This window comes from Chaetodon trifascialis, chromosome 19 (genome assembly GCF_039877785.1).
Source record: "Chaetodon trifascialis isolate fChaTrf1 chromosome 19, fChaTrf1.hap1, whole genome shotgun sequence".
NCBI classification, from domain to species: Eukaryota; Metazoa; Chordata; class Actinopteri; order Chaetodontiformes; family Chaetodontidae; genus Chaetodon; species Chaetodon trifascialis.
This window is the reverse complement of record NC_092074.1, coordinates 17,852,223-17,873,327: the sequence shown is the minus strand read 5'-3', so window position 1 is coordinate 17,873,327 and position 21,105 is coordinate 17,852,223. Positions and strand designations below refer to the sequence as shown.

General features: G+C 43.9%; 1 protein-coding gene across 1 annotated transcript in view; it reads right to left on the bottom strand.

Annotated features, from left to right (window-relative positions):
- Positions 1–530: 530 nt before the first annotated feature.
- The window catches only part of tmem121ab (transmembrane protein 121Ab), a 40,142-nt gene continuing 19,567 nt past the window's right edge, over positions 531–21,105 (bottom strand). Inside the window, exon 2 of the mRNA XM_070987421.1 lies at positions 531–3,502. Within this exon, the coding sequence (XP_070843522.1) occupies positions 1,686–2,630 (945 nt within the window). The 5' untranslated portion in view covers positions 2,631–3,502 and the 3' untranslated portion in view covers positions 531–1,685. The remainder of the gene's footprint in view (positions 3,503–21,105) is intronic.

The following is a 21,105-nucleotide window of genomic DNA, read 5'->3' as shown; positions in this document are numbered from 1 at the left end:
GTTAACCTTCGTTAACCTGTCGACAGTAAAGAGACTTCCCTCGTGCGGCTGACCTCTCCTCCTCCCACCACAACACTCAGGTCAGTTAATAAAAATTCCCCACGGTAGCACGAAGGCAATTCATTAGCTGTACAAGTTCTGTTTGATAACTGATACCGGGTCAGTGCAGGGAAGATTAGTGTTAACAGAACAAAACTGCAAGTGGCAAGGTGATAAGGATGACTGGAAGGGAAAAGGGGAACCAATTTAAGAAAAGGTTCATAAATTTTTATCACATTTTTAAAGATAAATTCATTGCTTGCTTTCCCCAAACGTGTTAGCCTGAGGGGTGGAAAATTAATGCCGGAGTCCAGGAGGAGGCTGCTCAGCTTAAATATTTATGTGCCGTGTGCATTCCTCCATGCAAAACATAACAGACGTGGCGCTGCTGTTACGTTGCTTTCAAGTACAAGAGCACCAAATACTCCTCAATTTAGCTAAAAATAAGATTTATTTCATCGTAATGACAAATTTGGAAGAAGAAACCATGCTGTCATCATTATTCTTTTATTTATACTTTTATTAAAACATCATTGGCCTCCGACAAGTAAAGAATGTACATAATAATAAGAATAATGATAATAATAATAATAATCAACTGAATAACATCAGAAATTCTGTTTGTTATTGTATTTATGTTATAATTTTTTGTCAATTCTTCAGCGAGGCGTTCTCTGGACTCTGGTCTCTGCATTCTCCGACTTGCAGCTAGTTTTAGAGGAATGTACAGTATAGGAAACAGAAAATATCTCACCCCCATCATGTTTATCATATATTTTTTCCCCTTTCTCTACATGTTTTGTCTCATTTGCAATTCATCGCACACATCAACCACTCACATCTCTTCCAAAACAATTTGAAATAAGCTAAACCCGCTGTGGCGAACATGTACGCTTGCAGGCGTACACACCCAAAGGACCGGCTGTGCGCGCACATAGACACACACCCAGTAAAACACACGCTTGGATGCCTGCAGTGGCTGGTGTAGCGCTGAGCTCTGGTGCTTTAATCAGACTTTTGGTCGTAAAGCGTCGCACTGACCGAGGCAGCAGCTTCCACAGAGCTCCTTTCTCAGCAAACACAGAAGGAAAAGCATTCGTCTGCTACCGACCTCGCTCGAGCACAGCACAGTTAGCCCCACATGACTGACCCGTGTCACTCTCCGCTCCGCCTCTCCATCAGTGCCTCACACTGAGTGGCTTGTCCTTTAGTGCTGGAATACAAAGGAAATGCCACACTGCCGAAAAAGTGACCTTTAGAAAATACAACACACTCACCGTGGGGGGGATCAACTGTCCATTTTACACAACATAATGTCACCGGGCTGCGCAGTGTGGAGATTGTCTCTTAATAAAAGTTTGAACTTTTAAAACATTTGAAACAATTAAAAACACAATAGCACGATAAAAACCTTTGACTTGATTTCTAAAGTCTACACGCTGCGCTCAGTCAAGTGTAGGTTTACAGTATGCTCTGACAGGCAGGTGATGCTGAAAATCTCTTTTATGGTTTCACCGCAGTTCATGTGGGCTTGACAAGAGCAGAATATCATCCTGTCATGCAGCTGATTTCTACTTCCACTCACTGAAGCTTTCATAAAAAGCAGTCAGTCTCTAATGGTCCAGCGCTCCGTCCGGCGCTGGCGGTCATGTGTCGATGACGTCTTGTGCCGGCGAAGGTTCATGTGGCAAACTGGTGGCGTTGGGCAGCGGCTGCGTGTGGCTGACAGAGTTCTGCTGCAGCTCTAGCGCCATGGCGTTCTGCGGGTGGGGGAACTCCTTCACCTGCCTGCGGTACTCCAGGAAAGTGGACGCCTTGGTGGCGATGGCCACCACGTTTTTTCCGACAAAGATGGTGGAAACGCGGCTGTCCTGAAACAGTACCATGTTTACGCCTCGTATGAGGATGGTGACCACGTTTATGGTGACCAGGCTCAGGACCGGGTACAGCATCATCTTCTGGGGCGACATGTGCTCCCCCTGCATGCTGATTTCACTGAGCGACACGCAGGGCAGGATGAGCAGCAGGATGTAGCAGTAGAAGAACATCAGGCCCTCGGCCCAGATGGGCAGGCCTGTCCGCTGGGGCTCCCACAGGTTGGCTTGGATATCCAGCAGGTCCAGCAGGTCCAGAGCAACCCAGAACAGGCGACTCCTCATGTCCTCCTTCTTGCGGAAAGTTCTCACATATTCCATACTATCCAGAGCCACTAGGACCAAGTATAAGCCTGGTACGCATACGGATAATAATAACGTCAAAGCCTTCCGGGCCACCGTCTCCAAACTCTTCCTGTCTGCCTTGCAATTCTGGAAGACAAAGTAGAGCTTGATCTCCAGCACAAAGATGTACAGAAACCAGAGGATCATGGCGTATCCTCGTCGGGCGGTGCGCACCTCAGCGCCGACCCACACTGCCACGTATCGCAGCACTATGAGGAAGCACACGTCCCCCACCAGCACTATGATACACACACCAATCTTTCTGGGGCCCTGGTTCTGCTCCACCAGGTAGGCGTCCATGAAGGCCATGCTGGTCATGATGACGATGGTGGTCAGGCACACGTGGCGTTTGTCTGGGGGCGGCAACACCATGGCGAGGGCACCTGCTGGCTCTCACTCTCAGTCCCCAGCTTTCAAAGGTAAAAATAGTCCAGAAGGAAATTACAGCTCTGTGTCCACTCCAAACCTTAATGGTTGGAGGAAAAAAAGGGATATTTTAGGCGCTCTGACAGCTCTGGTGTGCACAGGAGCAAATGTCCAGCTAGTGTGTCTAATATTAAAATAATACTATAAGTCACGACACTAATAGTCCATAGAGGAGGACGGTTATTGCGGTTATAGAAGCAGAGCAGTGTGTGGAGTCAGCGGAGGTATGCTGGCTGCCGATTGCTCTCAGACTATGTGAAAACAGGAACATCACCTCGTTACTCAACGCACTTCCATTGATCCGCCTCTGCCTGCGAGCAGCAGCTACACCGAGGGCTCCACGCCTGACACACCATGACTGATAGTAATCCACACACAGTCAAATGGCGAATACTCACAGAGCAGGCTCGGTCTAATGGACATGTGATGGGATTGCGGGACACGGTGCTGCAGTGTAGAAATGTTTATGGAGGTGTTTACTTTTGTATGAGGCCGTGTTGGAAGCAGTGGATGTATGCGCGCCGGTGCTGCAGCCCAGCATGTGCGAGGAATTCCTCTTTGGATACTCCCGTAGACGGTGGTGCAGTGTGTGTGGCGCCTTGCAATCCTGCAGCGTCTGTGAAGGGAAGCGGAGGAGAGAGAGGAGAGGAGTCTGCAGTGGCCAGAGGCCCCCAGCCGCCATAAATCACACAAGACAGCAGGTCAACGGCCCATGAGGCCTTGCGTCCCACGCCGGCTTCCCTGGGGGGTGGCTCTTACACCGCGCTGAAGATCCATCCTTCCCCCCTCCTTTTGCCACGTGCCAGCCTCTCCACGGCCTAGAAGAGGGAGGAAATAAAGTGGAAAAGAGGGGGAGGGCAGAGGAGAAGGAGAAAGAAACCTGTCAGCACTACTGGGCCATATAACACAGTTTTCATTGCCAACGGCCGTCCACATATGAGCAGCCAAATAATGTGTCAGCTTGGCTCAAATATAGCCTGTTTCACTATTGATAGGCAGAACATATTGCACGTTACGGTGAGACTGCTTCAGGATGTCATTACCTCTCTATTGTCTGTGTCACGAGACAGCCGGATGCATGGCTCAATATGCTCCAATGGTAATGTTATTACATTCAGCACATTTGGAGCCATAATGTCCAGTAGTTAAAATTTGGGGAATTAAATTAATAGTTTTTTTTTTTAACTAGAAATTGTAGAAACTAATTTTTAAGTCTCATACAGTAGCTAACTGCTCAGCACCTCTTTTGCTTTTTTCTGCATTACATGGCGCATTTTCTTCTCAGGGAAGGGGGGGATGGGTGAGAAACGATGGCAGAGCTCACTTTTTTTCACATTTTCAGTCAGTCTGGTGTACAGTAGCTCCTAAATGGAAACAAGGGAATTGTGATTGCAGTATGTGTGCAGCACATTGTGTATTTTTCATGGAGTGTCTGGTAACTAAACCACACTTCTACACTCTTATACCCACGTGTCTCCACGCATGCTAAGTGTCTAACATAAAAACTGTACACATAACGGTGACATACCTCAGGTTTTATTTTAGCAATTACAGTCTATTTTTGTTGAATGATGTTTCAAGGTGCTTCTGTTTTGACCTGTTTAGTATTCCAGCTGATGTGTGTGTTGAGGCGTGTGACGGTTCGAGGTGCGGGGGGCCTCTCATCAACAGTCCAGTTGGGCATTTACAGCACTTTCCATAAAAAATAAATAAATATGTACAGACGCCGAGCATTTAACTAGCCAGCAGGAGCCCACCTTGTGCACTGGCCTCATCCATAAATAACACAGCTTGTCTAAATATTAGCATATAGAGGAAACAAGGCTGGGTAAAATAAAGTGAAGTGTGTTAATTGAGCAGAAACCTCTCGCTCAGGTCGAGTTTGGTGAGCTTCAGCAGAAACTAGAATTTATGTGTCGCTCTGTCCTGTTCTGTTCACTCCTGTCTGCTCCTCCCGTCACTGGATACTTCAAGCAGAACACAAATAAATCGCATTAGTGTTTCTGTCAGCAGAGGTCCGTCTCACATCAGGACACGATTGTATCATTCAGAAAAAGCACCACCAGTGCACTAATAGCCAAGTGTGTAGCCAAGCCATCTTCCTCTGGTCACAAAATGTGCAGTGAGGGGAATTTTAGATTACGTTACAGAGCCAGACATGAATAAATGATAGCATGTAACAGTTGTAGTGTAACTTTAGTCTAAAAAAACTGACAGGTGAAAGCCTTAAGTGTGCATAAACATTAAATATCGATCTTAAAGGGGCACTCCACTTAGTCAGTAATGCTTTTCCATAAAGATGGGCCAAAAAGACAGACTTGAATTAGGTCACGATCAAAGCAACAGGGGGCGCCAGCCACGAACCGTGACGTCCCCAGCGTGAATCCTGGCGGTGGCCTCAGATGCACGTTGTTCCATATCGCTCTCTGTCACTTCCTGTCATCTCTCTGGTATCACTGTCTAATAAGGGCATGAAAATGATGCTGACGTTGGGGTTATGGGGGGGGGGGCTGAATTGTGCTCTCCATGGCAATTAATTTGAATTTGAGGTGTGAAGTCAATGAAGTGCCTCCTTAACTAAGATTAAGGTGTGACTTTCTAATAATGCACCTTAATGACGACTTCAACAAAGTCATTAAGTCTTTTGTTAATGTTTTATATATTAATAATCTGTGATAGGCCAGCTGGGATTGGCTCCAGCCCCCCATGATCCTCTCAGGATAAACAGCTCTAGATAACAGAAGTCATTAACACCAACAAATGCTGTGTTGTCAGGTTGTGAAACATTATCTGCTATTAGGTAATAATGCAGTTAAACATGTTAGTAATCCACTGATGGTTTTCAGGCTTTGTTTTAAGTCATTGAGTGTGTAGCTCTAAGTCTCAGTTGCCTTGCTTCACGCGAATATGAAAAATAAAAGCAAAAAATGTGAATTGGGCGTATTTCCATCAACTGTTTTCGAGCTAGTAAAGTAAATAAAATATGGACGATGTTACACATGTATGTAATATACACAGCAGAAGAAGTAGCCATCTTTCCATGAAGTGCATTAACACTTGTTTTTAAAAACGTTTTTGGTGCAATTGAGGAACTTTTTGGCAAATATTTTGTTAAAGAAATTGAAGTTAAACATTTACGCAAATATGCTAATTCACTTTTTCGTTGATGAGGTGATCAATACCACCAGCACACTTGCGTATGATCAACGCTTGTCTCATAAGGAAGTGGTACAAAGGTTGGAAATAACATGAATAAAATGGGAAATGGTCTTAAATATGTCATCAACAGTGTTTAACAAAAACTCAAGGTCAGAGCTTAAATTTGTGCTCTTGCCATTCACTGAAAACTGATATGGATTTGATTTTTTTGGGGGGGAAAAAAAAGCAACCCAGAAATGTATTACAAATTGTTCCATGACAATATTTGCTTTTCTAAATCAAAGACTTCCACTTCACTCACATTTTGACTGAGCTCTTGATTCGAGAGATTTAAGTTTGCGATAAATAAACATGAGTTTGTTTTCAGCCGCGCTGTGTGAAATCACCAAAGCAAAATGGGCTTTTGAGCTTTTTGAAGGAGATCCAAGGATTGTGGAGAGGTTATTTTTCATCAGAAAATACCACCCTGGAAGAACACAAGCTGCACGTACACCCGGAAAGGATATACAGACAAAATCAGAGCTTTAATATCTCCTTTTTCAAGGAATGCACTGTAAGCTCCGTCATTGTGACATAAAGAAGCAAAACATGTTGCATCTAGGAAGACAGCAAATCCACGGCTGTCAATGGAAGCCTGGTTTAAGAAGAGCATGACACCGGAATGAGCCTCATTTGTAATCCAAGCATGAATTTGAATGTTTAAAATCCATTATGTAGAACAGGGCCTAAGTAAGAGATTAAATTCATAAGATGGTGATTAATTGACTGATTAGCAGAATGCTGTGGATCATTAACATGCTATAAGGAAGGCTGCTCCCGCATATACAGTACATCACATCATCATTTAAATGCCATTAATTATCAAAAAGACACTTTGAGATTGTTTCCCTAATGAACGGATTACAGCCGGCTTGATAATGTGAGAGTGCTGAATTGGATGGTGTGAACCTCCTGTGACTTCAGCAATGAAGCCATGAACTATGACTTCATCTGCGAAACACTGATCCTAAGATGTTACTGCACTGGTTTGGCGCTACATGGGCGCCTTATGAAACAGGAAGTTGATGAACTTTGACAGTAATGGATGATTATTAATCCTTCTGTCATGTACTGCAGAAAAGTGCCTTTGTCTGAGCGAAGCGATGACAGAAGTGCGCTGCTCTGTTTTGCATATTCTGCTCAGCATTTATAATGCATAACTCCAGGCTTGAAGATTAGCCCTGAGTGTCTGCAGAAATAGAAAAAAGAAGGAAAGAAATGTCCATTGATATGATATTTGACAACTGTGCTGACTATAATTTCACATCTTTGCTTGACTTTCATGGCTCTGCGCAGGCAGGCAGTCGTAGCCAGAGGCGTTGTGTTTGCAGTTTGTCCGTCCGTCCTGTTCTCCTGAACGCCATGTCTCAGCAACGATGAGAATTTGGTTGTCAAAGGTGGGGTTGCAGTGGTGTCAGCTTTTCATCGATAACTGTACCAGAAAATATCACAGTGTCATGGAATCACAGCATTACACAGTTACTACTGTGATCCTTAAACTATGAGAGAAAAAAGGGCTTTTGGCTCAGCAAATATTTTATTACAATTTCATAAAATATTATGTCCTGACAGGCTTGAAAATTTATATAAACTTGAACTGTTACACTAATATGGTAGAATTCAGATCAAGCAGATGCACATGCTATGAAAACCATCAGTATTCATACCCTGGTAGACCGTGAAAGCAGTGCACTGCTGCAACCCTGGTCAAATGTCAAGATCACTCTGACCTCACAAAACACGTTTTTGTCCACTGGTGACAAAATTTAAACCTAGAAACAAAGAAGTGTGTTGTTACTGTTACATTCCCGCGCGACGTGCTGTACTACAAATTACCCCTCTGAGGATAAGAAAGGTTTCTTAACTAAAGTGATGACATTTTACATCTAATAGGTCGAAGCGGTCAACTTCACTGTGACATCATAATGTTGCACAAGAATACTTTTTTGGCCGTTGTTCAACGCCGATGCTCGGGAACAGAAGCGCAGACTGTGAACATGTTTCTCATTTGGTCAGATACTGAATCAAAGACACTAATCTTGGGTGTCCACCTTGAAACTGCGCTGATTGTGTAGATCTTCTGTGCTGCAGTGTTGAAGCATCCATGCTTTACAATTTGCAGCTTCTTTGCAGCAGCATCCATGTTGTGGCACCATGTGATGAAGCTTTCTCAGTCCTCTCTAAGTGAAGACAGCATGTTTCACAGATAATGTCTTTTTTATTAAATTCCTTCAAAGTCTTAAGGACATGTGTCGCATGAGTCTGGACAGACAAACGAGCTTTGAACTAGTTTCCCTCTGTGTGCTGCACCCTGTACGTTTCAGCTTTGCTTATATACTTCAATTACGGTGTGTTAATTATGGCGTACTATAAATAGACAACATAGAGGGCTGTGAAGTGGCAGTACAACATTTCTTCGCAGAGGGAGGCCATTATTGTGTCTGTGGTCCAGGCCATTATCTCTCTAAACAGCCAGCGCTTCCTTGTCAGGCAGTTATATTAACAGTTAGCCTCCCTGACTGGCCGCAGGCCTCCGCATGGATCACAACACGGACAAAGGTCGGGACAGCCAGTGGCGTTACTGCTAGGTTTTTTTTTTTGTTTGTTTTTGTCAGTTCTTAGAAAAACAGTGGGAAGGTCTGTTTGGGCCAAAGAGTAAGACAGTCAGTAGAACTGGAAGAACAGTATTTTGGCACAGGACTTTTTCTACTCTTTACTGTGTGGGGAAAAAAAACCAGATCAGAAGTTGTTGAAGCAGCGCTGTTTGCAGGTGCTGCTTTTGAGTATGTACCAAAAAAAAGGTTTACTTTCAAGCACTGACTTAACTTAATTACCTGTGTTCTTTCCACTGATGTTTGTCTTTTCTGACACCGTCTCAGAGATTAAGGATAGCGGAGCTTCAAGAAGCTTTTCTTTTAACGCCGAGATGTTCTGACACTTCATAAACCTTGAGAGGACTGTGAGCTAGCACTTGTTTGCAGCAGCAAAATCATTTCATCCTGCAACTGTGGGTAGTGTGCTCTGTTACCTGAAGGCTTCAAGGAAGGCTGAGATGTTTATGCTTTTGGGAAACCGCATTGATATGCATTAAATGTATTGTATTATATCCCCAACTCTGCTTTCGCTCCACGCTTTTCTCCTTTCTCCTGCCTCCACACCCCGAGGATGATCAGATGTTTACGTCAATGTCAGCAGCGCCGCAGTGGGACGGCGCAGGCCTCCGGAGCGGTCCGTTTTGTCCGATATTTATGTCAGGTTGTCTTCATTAGGGCCAGAATGAGACCCATATGTCGTCTTGGCTGCATGCCACCTCCATCATCTCAGCAGGTGTTCTGCGCCGTCCTTTGTGTTACAGTCAGCGCTCGGCTAGTTTTGGGAGAAGTGGCAGATTGCTTTGAATTTGCCCAGTACACAGAGTACAGCTCAGCACAGCTCAGCGGAACAAACACTTGTACACACACATCAGCTTAACACACACGCACACACGTACTGCACAAGCATGCACCCATGCACACATGTGTGCATGTGGGAGTCTCTTGCACACACACTTTCCTCGCCTGAAAGGTTGCTGACAGGATAGCAATCTGCAGGTCACGTCTTTATCCCATCTTTCACTGCCTGATAACGCGCTGTAACCACACACTGATCACATACATCCTGCACTGATTATACCACAGCAAGGTATTATATCCTCAAATCCCTGAATACATGTAAAGAAATGTCTCCAATAACCAAGCGGGCTGTATTCAAACATGTCCGCCTGATTCTCCGCGTTCGCTCTGATGAATGTGTGTGACATCTCTTAGGCGCTCTGCACATTTCCTTAACGTATTAAAAGCACCGGAGTCAGCTGCCCTCATAGGGCTTAGCCTTGTCTGTGATGCATTATTCACAGTTTATATCTGCTGTGTCTAATAGATCACTGTCGCGCGTTGAAATTCTAAACGCGTCCGCTTTGCATTTTTGTTGCCATTATTTTTGGCCTGTTTAGTCCTTTCCACCTATTTCGTGCAATTCAAAGGCACACACCTCATTTAGTCAAAGCACAATACACGAGGTTTGTATGTAACTCGCTGCTCTTAGATTCCCATTCTCTTGTTTTCCTGTTATCCCTGAATAATATGCTTGTAATTGCTTGTGAGACTGCACTGGGTTGGAATACTGAGGAGGATCTGAAACTAAGACGAGGGCCATGTTTTGTAGCAGTGGCTAAGCTCATTTTATCACCCATTATAGTTGATTAAGGCTGATCCTCACTCTCCTCTGCCATGTCACACTGTGTGTGTGATAAGCACTGAAGGTTCATTTCGGCACATAACTGTAACTAACCCAATCTGCATTCGAGCTGTCTGTGCTTTTAAATAGCCGTGGGTGTTGATCAAACGCTGCTGAAATCAAACAAGCTGCACACGACAAAGGATGGATAGATGCTACGCAGGGTAGGCACCCATAATAGGCATTGTATAGGGTTAGATGTTGAAAGCAGCTCCAAAGTGCTATCCTCCAACTTGGCCCCCAGCAGCAAAAACAGGGGGGCTTTTCAACATGACAGACGTGTCTTTTTCTCCCCTGCCAACTCTCAAACGGCCATAATGTGCGCAGCGTCAATCAAAGTGTATTCTTTATTCACAAAGCTGGGGAGAGGATCAAAGGCACTATGCCACAGTGAGTCATCATCAAAGTGAAGAGCAGCCCTCTGACATCCCACCCGGCAGTTAGTCACTGACACAGGGGGCGACGCTGACTAGTTGCCCAACGTATACACATGAGAAAAGCCCCTCTTGAACGCTGTCCAAAAATGATTCTGTATAAGTGGATACGGCTGGCAGAAGTTTAACCTTTTGTTTGAATAATTTCTGTTTTCTCCTAACGCGCAGTTTGGAAGAGGCTGATATCAAAGGTATCAAGTCAATACATTGACGACACCGAGAGCCGCCGTGCCACAAGCTTCTGTAACTCAATGCAATCTCTCATTGAGGGTTTCTTTCATCTGCCGCTCTGTAAGAGAGAATCCCGGGGTTCACCATCCATATTCTACGATCACTGAGTATCTGCTACAGCACTCGCTATTACACTTTGAGCCCTTGATGATTCTATCAAAGCTCAACCATGATTTATTTGTTAGCATTCATGCGACTATAGTCCCCGTTAGATTTCGAAGTGGCTTCCGCCCACCATCTCTTCTCGCTTCAGTTTTTAGCTGTAACCTCCGCTGATTCCTGCCTGTTCGCCCTGCCACTCAGCTGGCCTCGGTCTGTCAAACCGCTGACATTTAAGCCGTGGTGGGCTCGGGCTTTTGGGAAACAGTGTTCATTAAAGGCTGCTTAAAATAGCAATAACATTTCAGGCTTTTATTCAAAAGGAGGAATGGACATACTCCTGAGCAAGCTGATGTTCCAGGGTTGGATGTTTGTTAACGTGCGTTATTACAAACATCAGTGTGATTTTTATTTTTATTTTTTTTAATTGAGTTTTTCATACTTCTGGAACAAAATCTGGAAGTTCTGGTTTCACTTCAGTGCTCTGTGTAGACAGGCTTTTGTTTCCTGTCCTGCGTCTGTAGATAAAAATGATCTTTTGAAAACTTTAATCAAAACTTAGTGTTATTGCAAGGGAAGAAGTTAGCCTGGAAAAAAAAAAAGAAATCAATATTGATGAAGACTTTAAAGCAGCATTCATTTTCAGTGATGCGTTGGTGGCAGAACAAGCTGGAAACACTGACATATTATGACATTATAAAGCTGATTTGACATAAGTGTTTGCAAACAGTTGCCCTTTTCCACATCCAGTTGACACCAAGCAGCATTAGCATCAATTTCAAATGTTGTTTCTGCATCCATGAAGCCAATATTCAGCCTCCTGTTACTGATTTCTTTTGGTTCCCAGTTAGCTGCTTAAAGCTCCACTACGTTCACAAAAAAGGTCTGCTGTTTGGTGTTGGATAAGTCACATACAGTGGGTTTATGCGAGGCTTTTTTGTTAAAAACAGCTGCCTGCTGAGGCTGGAAACGAGGCTGAGGTGAGCGGTGAGACTGAAAAAATACCCAGTAAAGTCGCGGGCCATAAACCCAAAACAATGAGCTGTAGGACACTGTGTGTAGAGCTGAGGGGAGTGGCAGAGCTGCTGATCTTCCTCTGTGGATTCATGCGGGTGACCCTTTACATGCTACATGCACTCATATAAAAGTATTGATTAATGCAGCTTTAAAGACCAAAAATACGACGTTCTCCCGATACTACATGATGTTTGAGTTGATTGGTGCTTTTATAGACGACGAGGAACCCTTTTGCCATCGTTTAAGAGGGGAAACGCTACCACCACTCCAGTCTGTAAACCTGATCCCACACAGGGGGAACCCCATTACACCTGTGGTCTCTGACATTTCAGCTGACCTACAAAAGGCGCTGTAATACCCAAATGTGCTGTAGCCTCTAATGCTGCTGTCAGCTCTGATCAACAAAACATAACCTCACCCCCCCTTGAAACAACCCTTCATTTTCTCTCACTTTTATCAAACTTCCCAGAATGCAGTCAGTGGAGCAGGACCGCATATAAATCCCGGCTGCTTTGTCCTGGCCTTTTTGCTTTTGCGACTTAAACTTGAGTAATAACAATTAGGAATTCCTGAATAATTAAGCCTTGCTCCCCTTTAATCCCTTCTGTTGGGAAAAAACACACCTTCAAGCACATACTGTAACTACCCCTCACACTGATAATTGGATTGTCCCCTCAAGTGATTGTTGGACGCCCCCTTTTAATTTTTTAAATTGAGAGCCACAAAAGAGCATGAAGTGCCGCAGTGATTACCATTACCCCTCATCCTTACGCACACACATGCAAACACACACGCTCAGACAAACATCTCCAGCATGGCATTGAAGCTGTACCACGGTAACACACTATTACGCACTCCCCTAGCTTTTAATTCTACCATGCACATAAAGGCCAGACTTTAACAAGCGTATTGATTCGCCCATGCGACACCAACTCTCATATTCATTTCTCTAATGATAATTTGGGTGTGCGATCACCCAGGGACAGAAGTGATTTTTATCCAGCGGTTTTACGGGGAGATCCATTTAATCTCTGTGTCAATAACCCACTCCCCCCCGCCTCTCCTCTCCTCAGCTTGCTCTTTTGCCATGCCTTGCAATTCCTCCTCCTGTGTTCACTGTCGCCATTTCTAATCTAGCCACCCCGAGGGAGGTGGCATCCATACCCCATTCCAGTCACGCTTCCACTCTGTTTGCTTTCCGTTGCACTTGGGGGTAAAATGACTTCCCAAAGACATCAAAACCTCACAGGTCCTATTCAGTATTTATCATTTTTGTATTGCATTAATGAGGCGAACCGTGGCTGAAAACGCAGAGAAGTAAGAATCCTCCGAGTTCTGCCACCAAAGCTCACTTTGTTTTCTATCTCAATTAAACGCCCACTCGCCCCGCTGCTCCCACCAGTTTGCATAAAACAGATGTGCACCGGCAGGTAAAGGGGCAGGACCAGTCACCTTCATGCACCGACCTCAGAGGGAAAAGTAAACTAACTGGAGAAAACCGGAGAGGAGATGAGAGGAAGGGAGAGGCAGAGAGGGATTGATGCAAGAGAGCAAGGGTTGCTGTTCCACGTGATTGAATAAAAGGCAGAAGAGATGCGATAGAGGGAGGATTTGAAGTGCTGCTAATGAGCTGGGAGTTAAAACGGATAGCTTTGCAGAGGAAACAGATTTAAATATTGCCAGCCAGGGATTTATGATGATAATGTGGAAAAAAAGGCAGAAAGAAGCAAAAAAAAATTGTCCCTTTCAACAAGTCATTTCATCTTACATTCACTCTTAAAAACTTATTTTCCATGAAGCAAGTGAGGAAAATCTATTGATGGTGTGAGAAATGTTCCCCATTTTCAGAACGATGGGTTTTTAAAACCAAGTACAAGACCATTTACCTTAAGTGGAGATGTTTGGCAGCGAATGAGGATCTCTGTCACATTCTGTTCACGTGCTTTCTGCTACGTCTGTGAAATGAAACCGGGTATTCGACGAAATGTTGCAGAACTTCGAATGTGTCTCTTGGGCAAGGTGTTTGCTGAAGGCGACACCTGCTTTGTATGATAATGAAATGGAAGACTGTATTTCACTCAGGATTAGACAATTGTGTGGCGTGCCATTGGTTTGAGAATTTCTCATGCTTCTGCAGAGGTCTGGTCGGGGATGAATCAAAAGTTCGGAAGTGCTGTGCATCTCTGAAAGCGTGCACTCACTGGAACTTTACCAAAGCCACAATAATTGTACAACTGTGATAATTTTACTTCTGGTTGTCATCAACTTGATGGGGCTCTTACTCAACCAGCCGTTCCCTTCAGGCCTTATTAGAGTGTTGTCTACTAGAGTTTTCTTTGCAATTATTGGCTGAGTCATTGTGAACAGACTGTAGTGGCTTTTGGTCTGCTGTTGTGAATCTGCTCAGCACTGTGCAGTTTCTGATGGGTAGTTGATATTGAATGGATAATTTGGCTCCATGTTGAAATTGTGAGTCGCAAGCCGCTCAGCTCTCACACATTACACACTGTCGCTGTGAGGACAGACCTTGTCTGTCCAAAACTGTTACGTTTCAGGAAATGAGAAAAAATCCCATGCTTTCAAAGTTGGTATTTTGTCTTTGTATGTGGTCAGATATTAATATTTGACCCAAATGAAGGTAAAAATGAGCTTTTGACCAGCGAATGTTGAGAAAAAATTTTCACCCATCATTGATTAGAACTGAGGCAGTAAATGCAACGCATTGCTTAACTATCGCCTTCCAGGTTACAGGGTTTACTGTATTTATTATGTATGTATGTATTTATTTATACATTTGGACAAAATCTGTAAAAGATGAAGCGCTATAAACAGACTGAGGACCCGGCTATCACTGGTTAGCAAACGCTCGACTAAGCTGCAGTCCAACCTACTGTGGTTTGCCTGCAAGCTTCTCCGCTCGCACACCTCTGAGGCCTCAAATGCATAAATATTAAATACTTAGTTAAAATGTAAGCTGCAATGTAATTTCAAATTAAAATCCCTTGCATAACTCATGCTGAGTTATCACAATCCTGTTACTGTCCAGCAGTGATGCACAAACACATGCAAACATGGTCCGTACTGTGTAAAGCTCAAAACGCCTACGTACCTATTGTTCACCCACACAGGTGTTTTACTCATGTTGCCTGATTGGAGCCCTTCCTCTTAGGAATGTGTGGGAATGTGCAAACTGTACTTGATTGACGTCTCTTTTTAGGTTTGTTGTTATTGTTTATTCTGCTTTATTTGAATGTCCAGATTCAAGTGTGAAATTTATGCACCGCACAGAATAGCGGACTCAAAACCGCTCACAATGGAAAGAAAAATCACCCTCATGGCATGGACCTGCCTAACAATCTCCAAATGCAGTGGGTTGCATTTTATAGATGGAAAAAATCCACGAATGCAGCACAATAATGATGATCACTAAACATCTGAAATCTCACTTTAATGCTCACCAGAGTCGACTATAGAGTGGACATCATAAAGAGAGAAGTGAATGAGGGAGTTATTACAACACCAACATTTTATTCTGCCATCTGGGCTGTGTAATGTCCTCCATGCTGTAGTAGAGGTCTGATCAAAGTACGTATGTGAAGAGAACTGAACTTACCTCTAAGAACTAAACCAACTGAGCTTGTGAAATTTAAAATATCATGCACCGACCGTTAGAGGAACAGTGGAAGCTAGAAGGCAAACATCTACTTCTTGTATTGGCTGGCTCATGCCCTCTATAATAATAGTATTACCCTTCCGGCAGAACTTGGTGTAACATACTGATGCAAAAGCCAAAGAGCATTAAAGTGACTACAGGATTTGGCAAACTTGTAATCTCTGCCACTAGGTTTCCTGGCACCGGTGCTGCAGGATCGCGGTCCGCAGTGTTGGCTGAGGGGCCTGTGATGGGTAGCCTCAGAGCCACTGTGTCAAGGTATTCATCTATAATAGACACTCAGTGACAATTAGGCATCACGTATTTCATTATGTGCACTTAAAAGAAAATAATCACGCCACATCTAGAGTGGATTATTATGATGGGTATCTCTTTATGGAATCAATAAAATGGCTGACTTGCATTAATTAATATTAATGGTGCGAGTAATTCGTTTAACAATTTGTACTGTTGTGTGCGATGACTAGCGCGCCACAAAGACCTTTCCACACAATGAGCTTTGTCAAGTCCATCAAGCGCCGATGACATCCACTTAATGATAATCGCATATTGTGCTGTTCTTAATGCAGGCATGTTCTTATCAAGAATGACATGAACATCAGGCTGCCTGATGTAAACAGCCCTACAGAGGCCCCAAGCAGATGGGCCACGCTAATAAACCTCTGTTATGTCATGCTCCTCAAACAATGCTAGGCAGTGGTTTGCAAACAACAATGCAGAGGAGTCATTAAGATAAGCAATTAAAGTCTGAGGTATTAATTATGTGTCTGTGATGCTTGAAGTGTGAAATACAGAGAGAAATTGTTAAAAACACTGTTCATACATTTCTAAGATATATGTTAAGTGCCAGGTTGACACTTACAGGATGTATGCGTTGCTGAATTCACCAGCCTCTGTTTATCAGGAGGGAAACGAGGGCCCACCTGGCAGAGGCCCAGTCGCCTTTTGTAAGTGAGTGCAAAGGCATACGTGGCTGCTCTCAGGCTCCAAAGTATTGATCAGGCTATATGTCACAATATATTATGATGTAAAAATTTGATTATGTGCATCAAGAGGGGCTGAAAAACACACTGCACTACTTAATGTGTAGCTCGCGGCACCTTTAAGTGTGTGCCGTGGTTGCATAAACAGCGCTTCCACCACCCATGATGCAGTTGTTTTGCAGCACGCCGAGCAATCAGGCTCTATCTATCGAGCTAAAGCATCAATGCATCCACATCGCAGTCTATGTTACATCGGATGGTTCAAGCACAGAGCTCTAGTTTCAGAGAAGACGCTGCGATTATTCAGACTGTCAGGGTTGCCCTCTATTTTAGTTCGAGCTGACAAATGCCTCAGCTGCACCGAAATGAAAAGCTGTTAATTAGTCTACAACTGCTGTTTGTTGATAGGCAGGAAGTCGTGCAGGTACAGTTTTGTCGTTTTGAGGTCAAATCCATTTCCTTGGCTTATTATACACATTCTGTTAGCAACCAGAGCACCAAAAATCTTCCCTGCATGAAGGCAGATCACTTATTTATGTATGAAAACTCCATAAAGTCTATGAATTCTTTCAAAATAAAATACGACAGCTGTGGACAAAGGAGGGTTGTTAGCGTGAAGGGGTCAACAAAGTGACATGCTAACCAGGTGGATGACTATATTCAGTCACAGCAGTAATACGGCTATATTATTAGTATTACTGTAGTACTGTGAACTGTGATATAAACTGGATTCCAGTGTAGCTTGTGATGAAAAGAAGCGCCCAAAGCTCAAACTGCTTTGGGTTTCCTGTGAGATTGTAATGAGTGAGTTATATTTTATGCAGTCAAAGGTAAATGCTGTATATTAGGAATATCTTGAATCAGCTGTGAGACATTTCCTGCGATGTGTTGATTCTTCTCTAAGAAGAAAACATAGCTCGGTTGTTCTTCACCGTTTAAGCTTTAAAGGCTAAAACAGACAATCAGATGATGGCATTTTGTTGCACAAGCATCCTTTGTTGTCATCAAAGCTTTATTTTTGTCATATCTAATGATGCTCGAGTCGTACTGTGAACGCTGCTCATGAATTGATGTGAACGGTGAGAGAAAGTATTGTCCCGTCTTTACTCAAGGTCTCAGACGAAGCTCGGGGGGTTGTTGTGAGCTAAAAAGTCAATTTGATCAATCAGCCAACCGCTGTCAGCCTTTTCAAATGAGAACAGCCTCCATCTGTGGAAGTGCTAGGCTGATGTATACCACACACACACACACACGCACATGCACGCACACACACGCACCTCAGGCTAGCCTGCAACTTCATAGGCAACAGAGTGTACAGAGGAAGAATTAAGGAACAGCAATTTGCCGTCTTTTCTTCAGAATGTGCTCTGTGTTTCCAAACGTGATTCCGCCTTTGGGCTGTGCTGTGTCGCCTTTATTAACAGATTAAAAGCCAAAAAGTAATTGAGAATTAGCAATTCATCAGCAAGTTATTGGCGGTTTGGTCTCGCCAAACTGGGTCTAAAATCATTCAGGCCATGGGCTCCTATTTTAGCAATCCCGTTTTTTTTTTCAGCTCAGCGAGGGAGTCAGTGGAAATACACTGTCGCCTGCTACTGTAGTTCTTTTTGAGGTTTGTAATGTCCTTTGACAGACGCAGAGCCCTATTTAACTGCCTCCTACATTGACACGCAATTTAGTTTTTGCTAATTATAGGGTACAGCGGTCATAAATTATTCCCTGCTCCTTAGCTCTCCCTCACCCACTCTTTTTCTTCACACAGACAGAAACACACACTCACACTAACCACACAAACAAAATTACCCATCTGCTGATTTTCACACTGAGGCTGAATGTCACGTACGACGGGAGGCCGCGCACTGACTCGGGGAGGGGGCAGAGAGGACGAGAGACGGAGGGTGCAGGCGGAGAGACGAGAGCAGGGAAAATCCAACACTTCATCTCTCCCCTGCTGTTAAAGGCCATTCATAAATACTCAACCTTCACTCTGCCTCACTGTCACCGATTCTATGAGACGCCAGTGCCTCAGCATGTCGCAAGCAACGCTTAAAATTATCAAAACACCAAAAGTTGGAAACATTAAATGCATCTTGACAAGAGGAGATAAGGAGGAGCCAGAAAACGGCAGCTCAAAAGTAGCCTGTTAACAGCAGAACATGCTCGAGCGCCCCAATTATAATAATGAGACACTTACAGAGCTGCTATATTCAGTTTGCATGCAGCAGGAAGGCACTTTTAGATTCTAATAGTGCTGTCAGCGCTCAAACTTCTCTCAAACTGTCTCTTTGCTATGTGATACTGTGCAGTCTGTCACAGAGTTAATAATAAGGTCAATGCAGACAGGCAAACACACACAGAGGCTAAAAAAAAGGCAGCAGAAATAGTGCGAACATCCACAGCTTATGTTTATTTTATGGTCAACCAGGGAAACACAAAGTTCTTATTAAATCATTCTTATTAAATGATTAAAGCACACTGTGTATGCTTAACTATGGCCCTTTGTGCTACCTCAGCTGTTGTAGCTGTAGAAATGTGAGCATACTTAATTCTTTGTGGCTAACACGGAACAACAGCTTTTTTTGGTGTTTGCTAACAAAGTAAACATTAATTTGCACTTGTAAAAACACAACAAGCTGCTCAGGTTTTACTGGACAGTACAGAAGCAGATGCATCAGCCCAGATCCCCAGAAATTACGTCCATTTTGGACAATTCTGCTCCTTGTGATTTATGAGCAATGCCGACGTACAGGGGCGTAGTACAAAGATCTGGACCCCATATCCTTCCCCACATCCATGGCTAATCATTCCATAGTATTTATGCCTGTACCCCCCCCCCCCCCCCCAGGTCCTACGCCTCTGCCAACATTCAGTGCAAATATAGGAAATACAGTAGTACAGTAATGGAGCATGTGAGACTTTCATAAACGCTAACGTCCTGTCACAGACCTGCAATTGATCATCTTTTTTGATATAACCGCAGACATGCCCTCGCTGCAGCTGCCATGCTCAGATGTTGTAGCATTTAAAAAATGTTGGCATTAATATAATCCAATGTAATATCTATTCATTGCAGCAGTAGGTTTAGAAGGATTTATTGTGTGGACAAACATCGTCAGTATGTTGTTCCACCTTTTCAAAGAGACATAAATAACGTTACATTGTCTAGCTGCGGCAAATAGCATAGAGGCTAGCCTTAAAAGGTATTGTGATTTTGGGTCTCTCAAGCAGGTATAAACAGATTAGGTGGCGTTAATTGCAGATTAGTCGAATGTCGCAAGATTGTTGGTCTGGGTCTGTGTTGGTGTTATTGTTTAATGCGCCTCTGCTCTGCTTCGACTGGACTTAAATGACTCACGTGTCAGGACGGAGTTGGAAAGCTAGCAGCAGAGGAAGGATTTTGCCTGAAATGCGAAGAAGAGGTGCCTATCTCTAAAGCTGCACGGGGTGCCAGACATCAGCCTGAGTGACAAACACAGGCATAAAGGATAAGAGTACTCTTGTCTTTTTCTGTCTCTCTGTCTGGTCATAAATGTTGAGTATCCACAAGGGGGAAATGCTCCAATTCTCCCATTTCTCTCCTTGAGCGAGCTCACAGATTCCTCCCCTCCTTCCCACTCTGCTCCTGTCTCCCTCTGTCTTGGCTGTCCTGATTTCTTCCTTATTTCTCAGAGCCTGTTTGACCTGCACTAAGGGGATTCGACTCTGCCCTCCTCACCCCACCCAAAGCTAACAATCTTCTCCTGCTCCCCATTATGCTGAGCATTCACAGTGCACACCCTGCTCAAGGTCATTTATTCATGGCTAAGCTCACGCTGTTCATATTTACATAGCAAGGGAGGAGAAACAAGTGCTTGGAATCAGAAATGAACCTCCACAAGATATACGCTTTTTTTTAATATATAATCATGAAACAGTAATGCGGAGAGGAGGCTGAATAACCGACCAGCATAGCATGTTTGAGGAAAAAAGCTAAATTTCTCTGTTGCTGAGGTGACAGGTATCCTGGCAGAGACTGGGGTGTGATATTGAAGAAGAGGGCTGTAATGAAGACCTGACTCCCTGGAGAGAAAACACTCGTGGCTAGTTTCACAGACATGGATTACGCCTGTTCCTAGACTAATTTGCCTTTTCAGCGGATCCCTCTGTTGAGAAATGGCTTTCGTTGGAGTCTATGTGTAACCGGCCCCCTGCGTCTCGCTCCTGAACTCAGCCTTCGGTTCAACTGTCTGGTCTTTTCCCTCTTTCTAAAAGCATCGAACCGACATCCCATCACCCCTCTACCCCTGGCTAGGACGAGATTTAAGACCTTGGCAGATAGCACAAGTTGTACGGCTCTGGCTTATTCATCATGTTAAATATCCCTTAGCCTTCCGCTCCCTTGGTGTAGATTATTCAAATGACGGCTCCCTCATATTTGGAATTAGGCTGTAGACCTATCGGCTCATAAATTGGCTCTATCTGACAACACACTCCAGCTGCAAAGAACCCCCGTGATGTATGCTCTTGTGTGT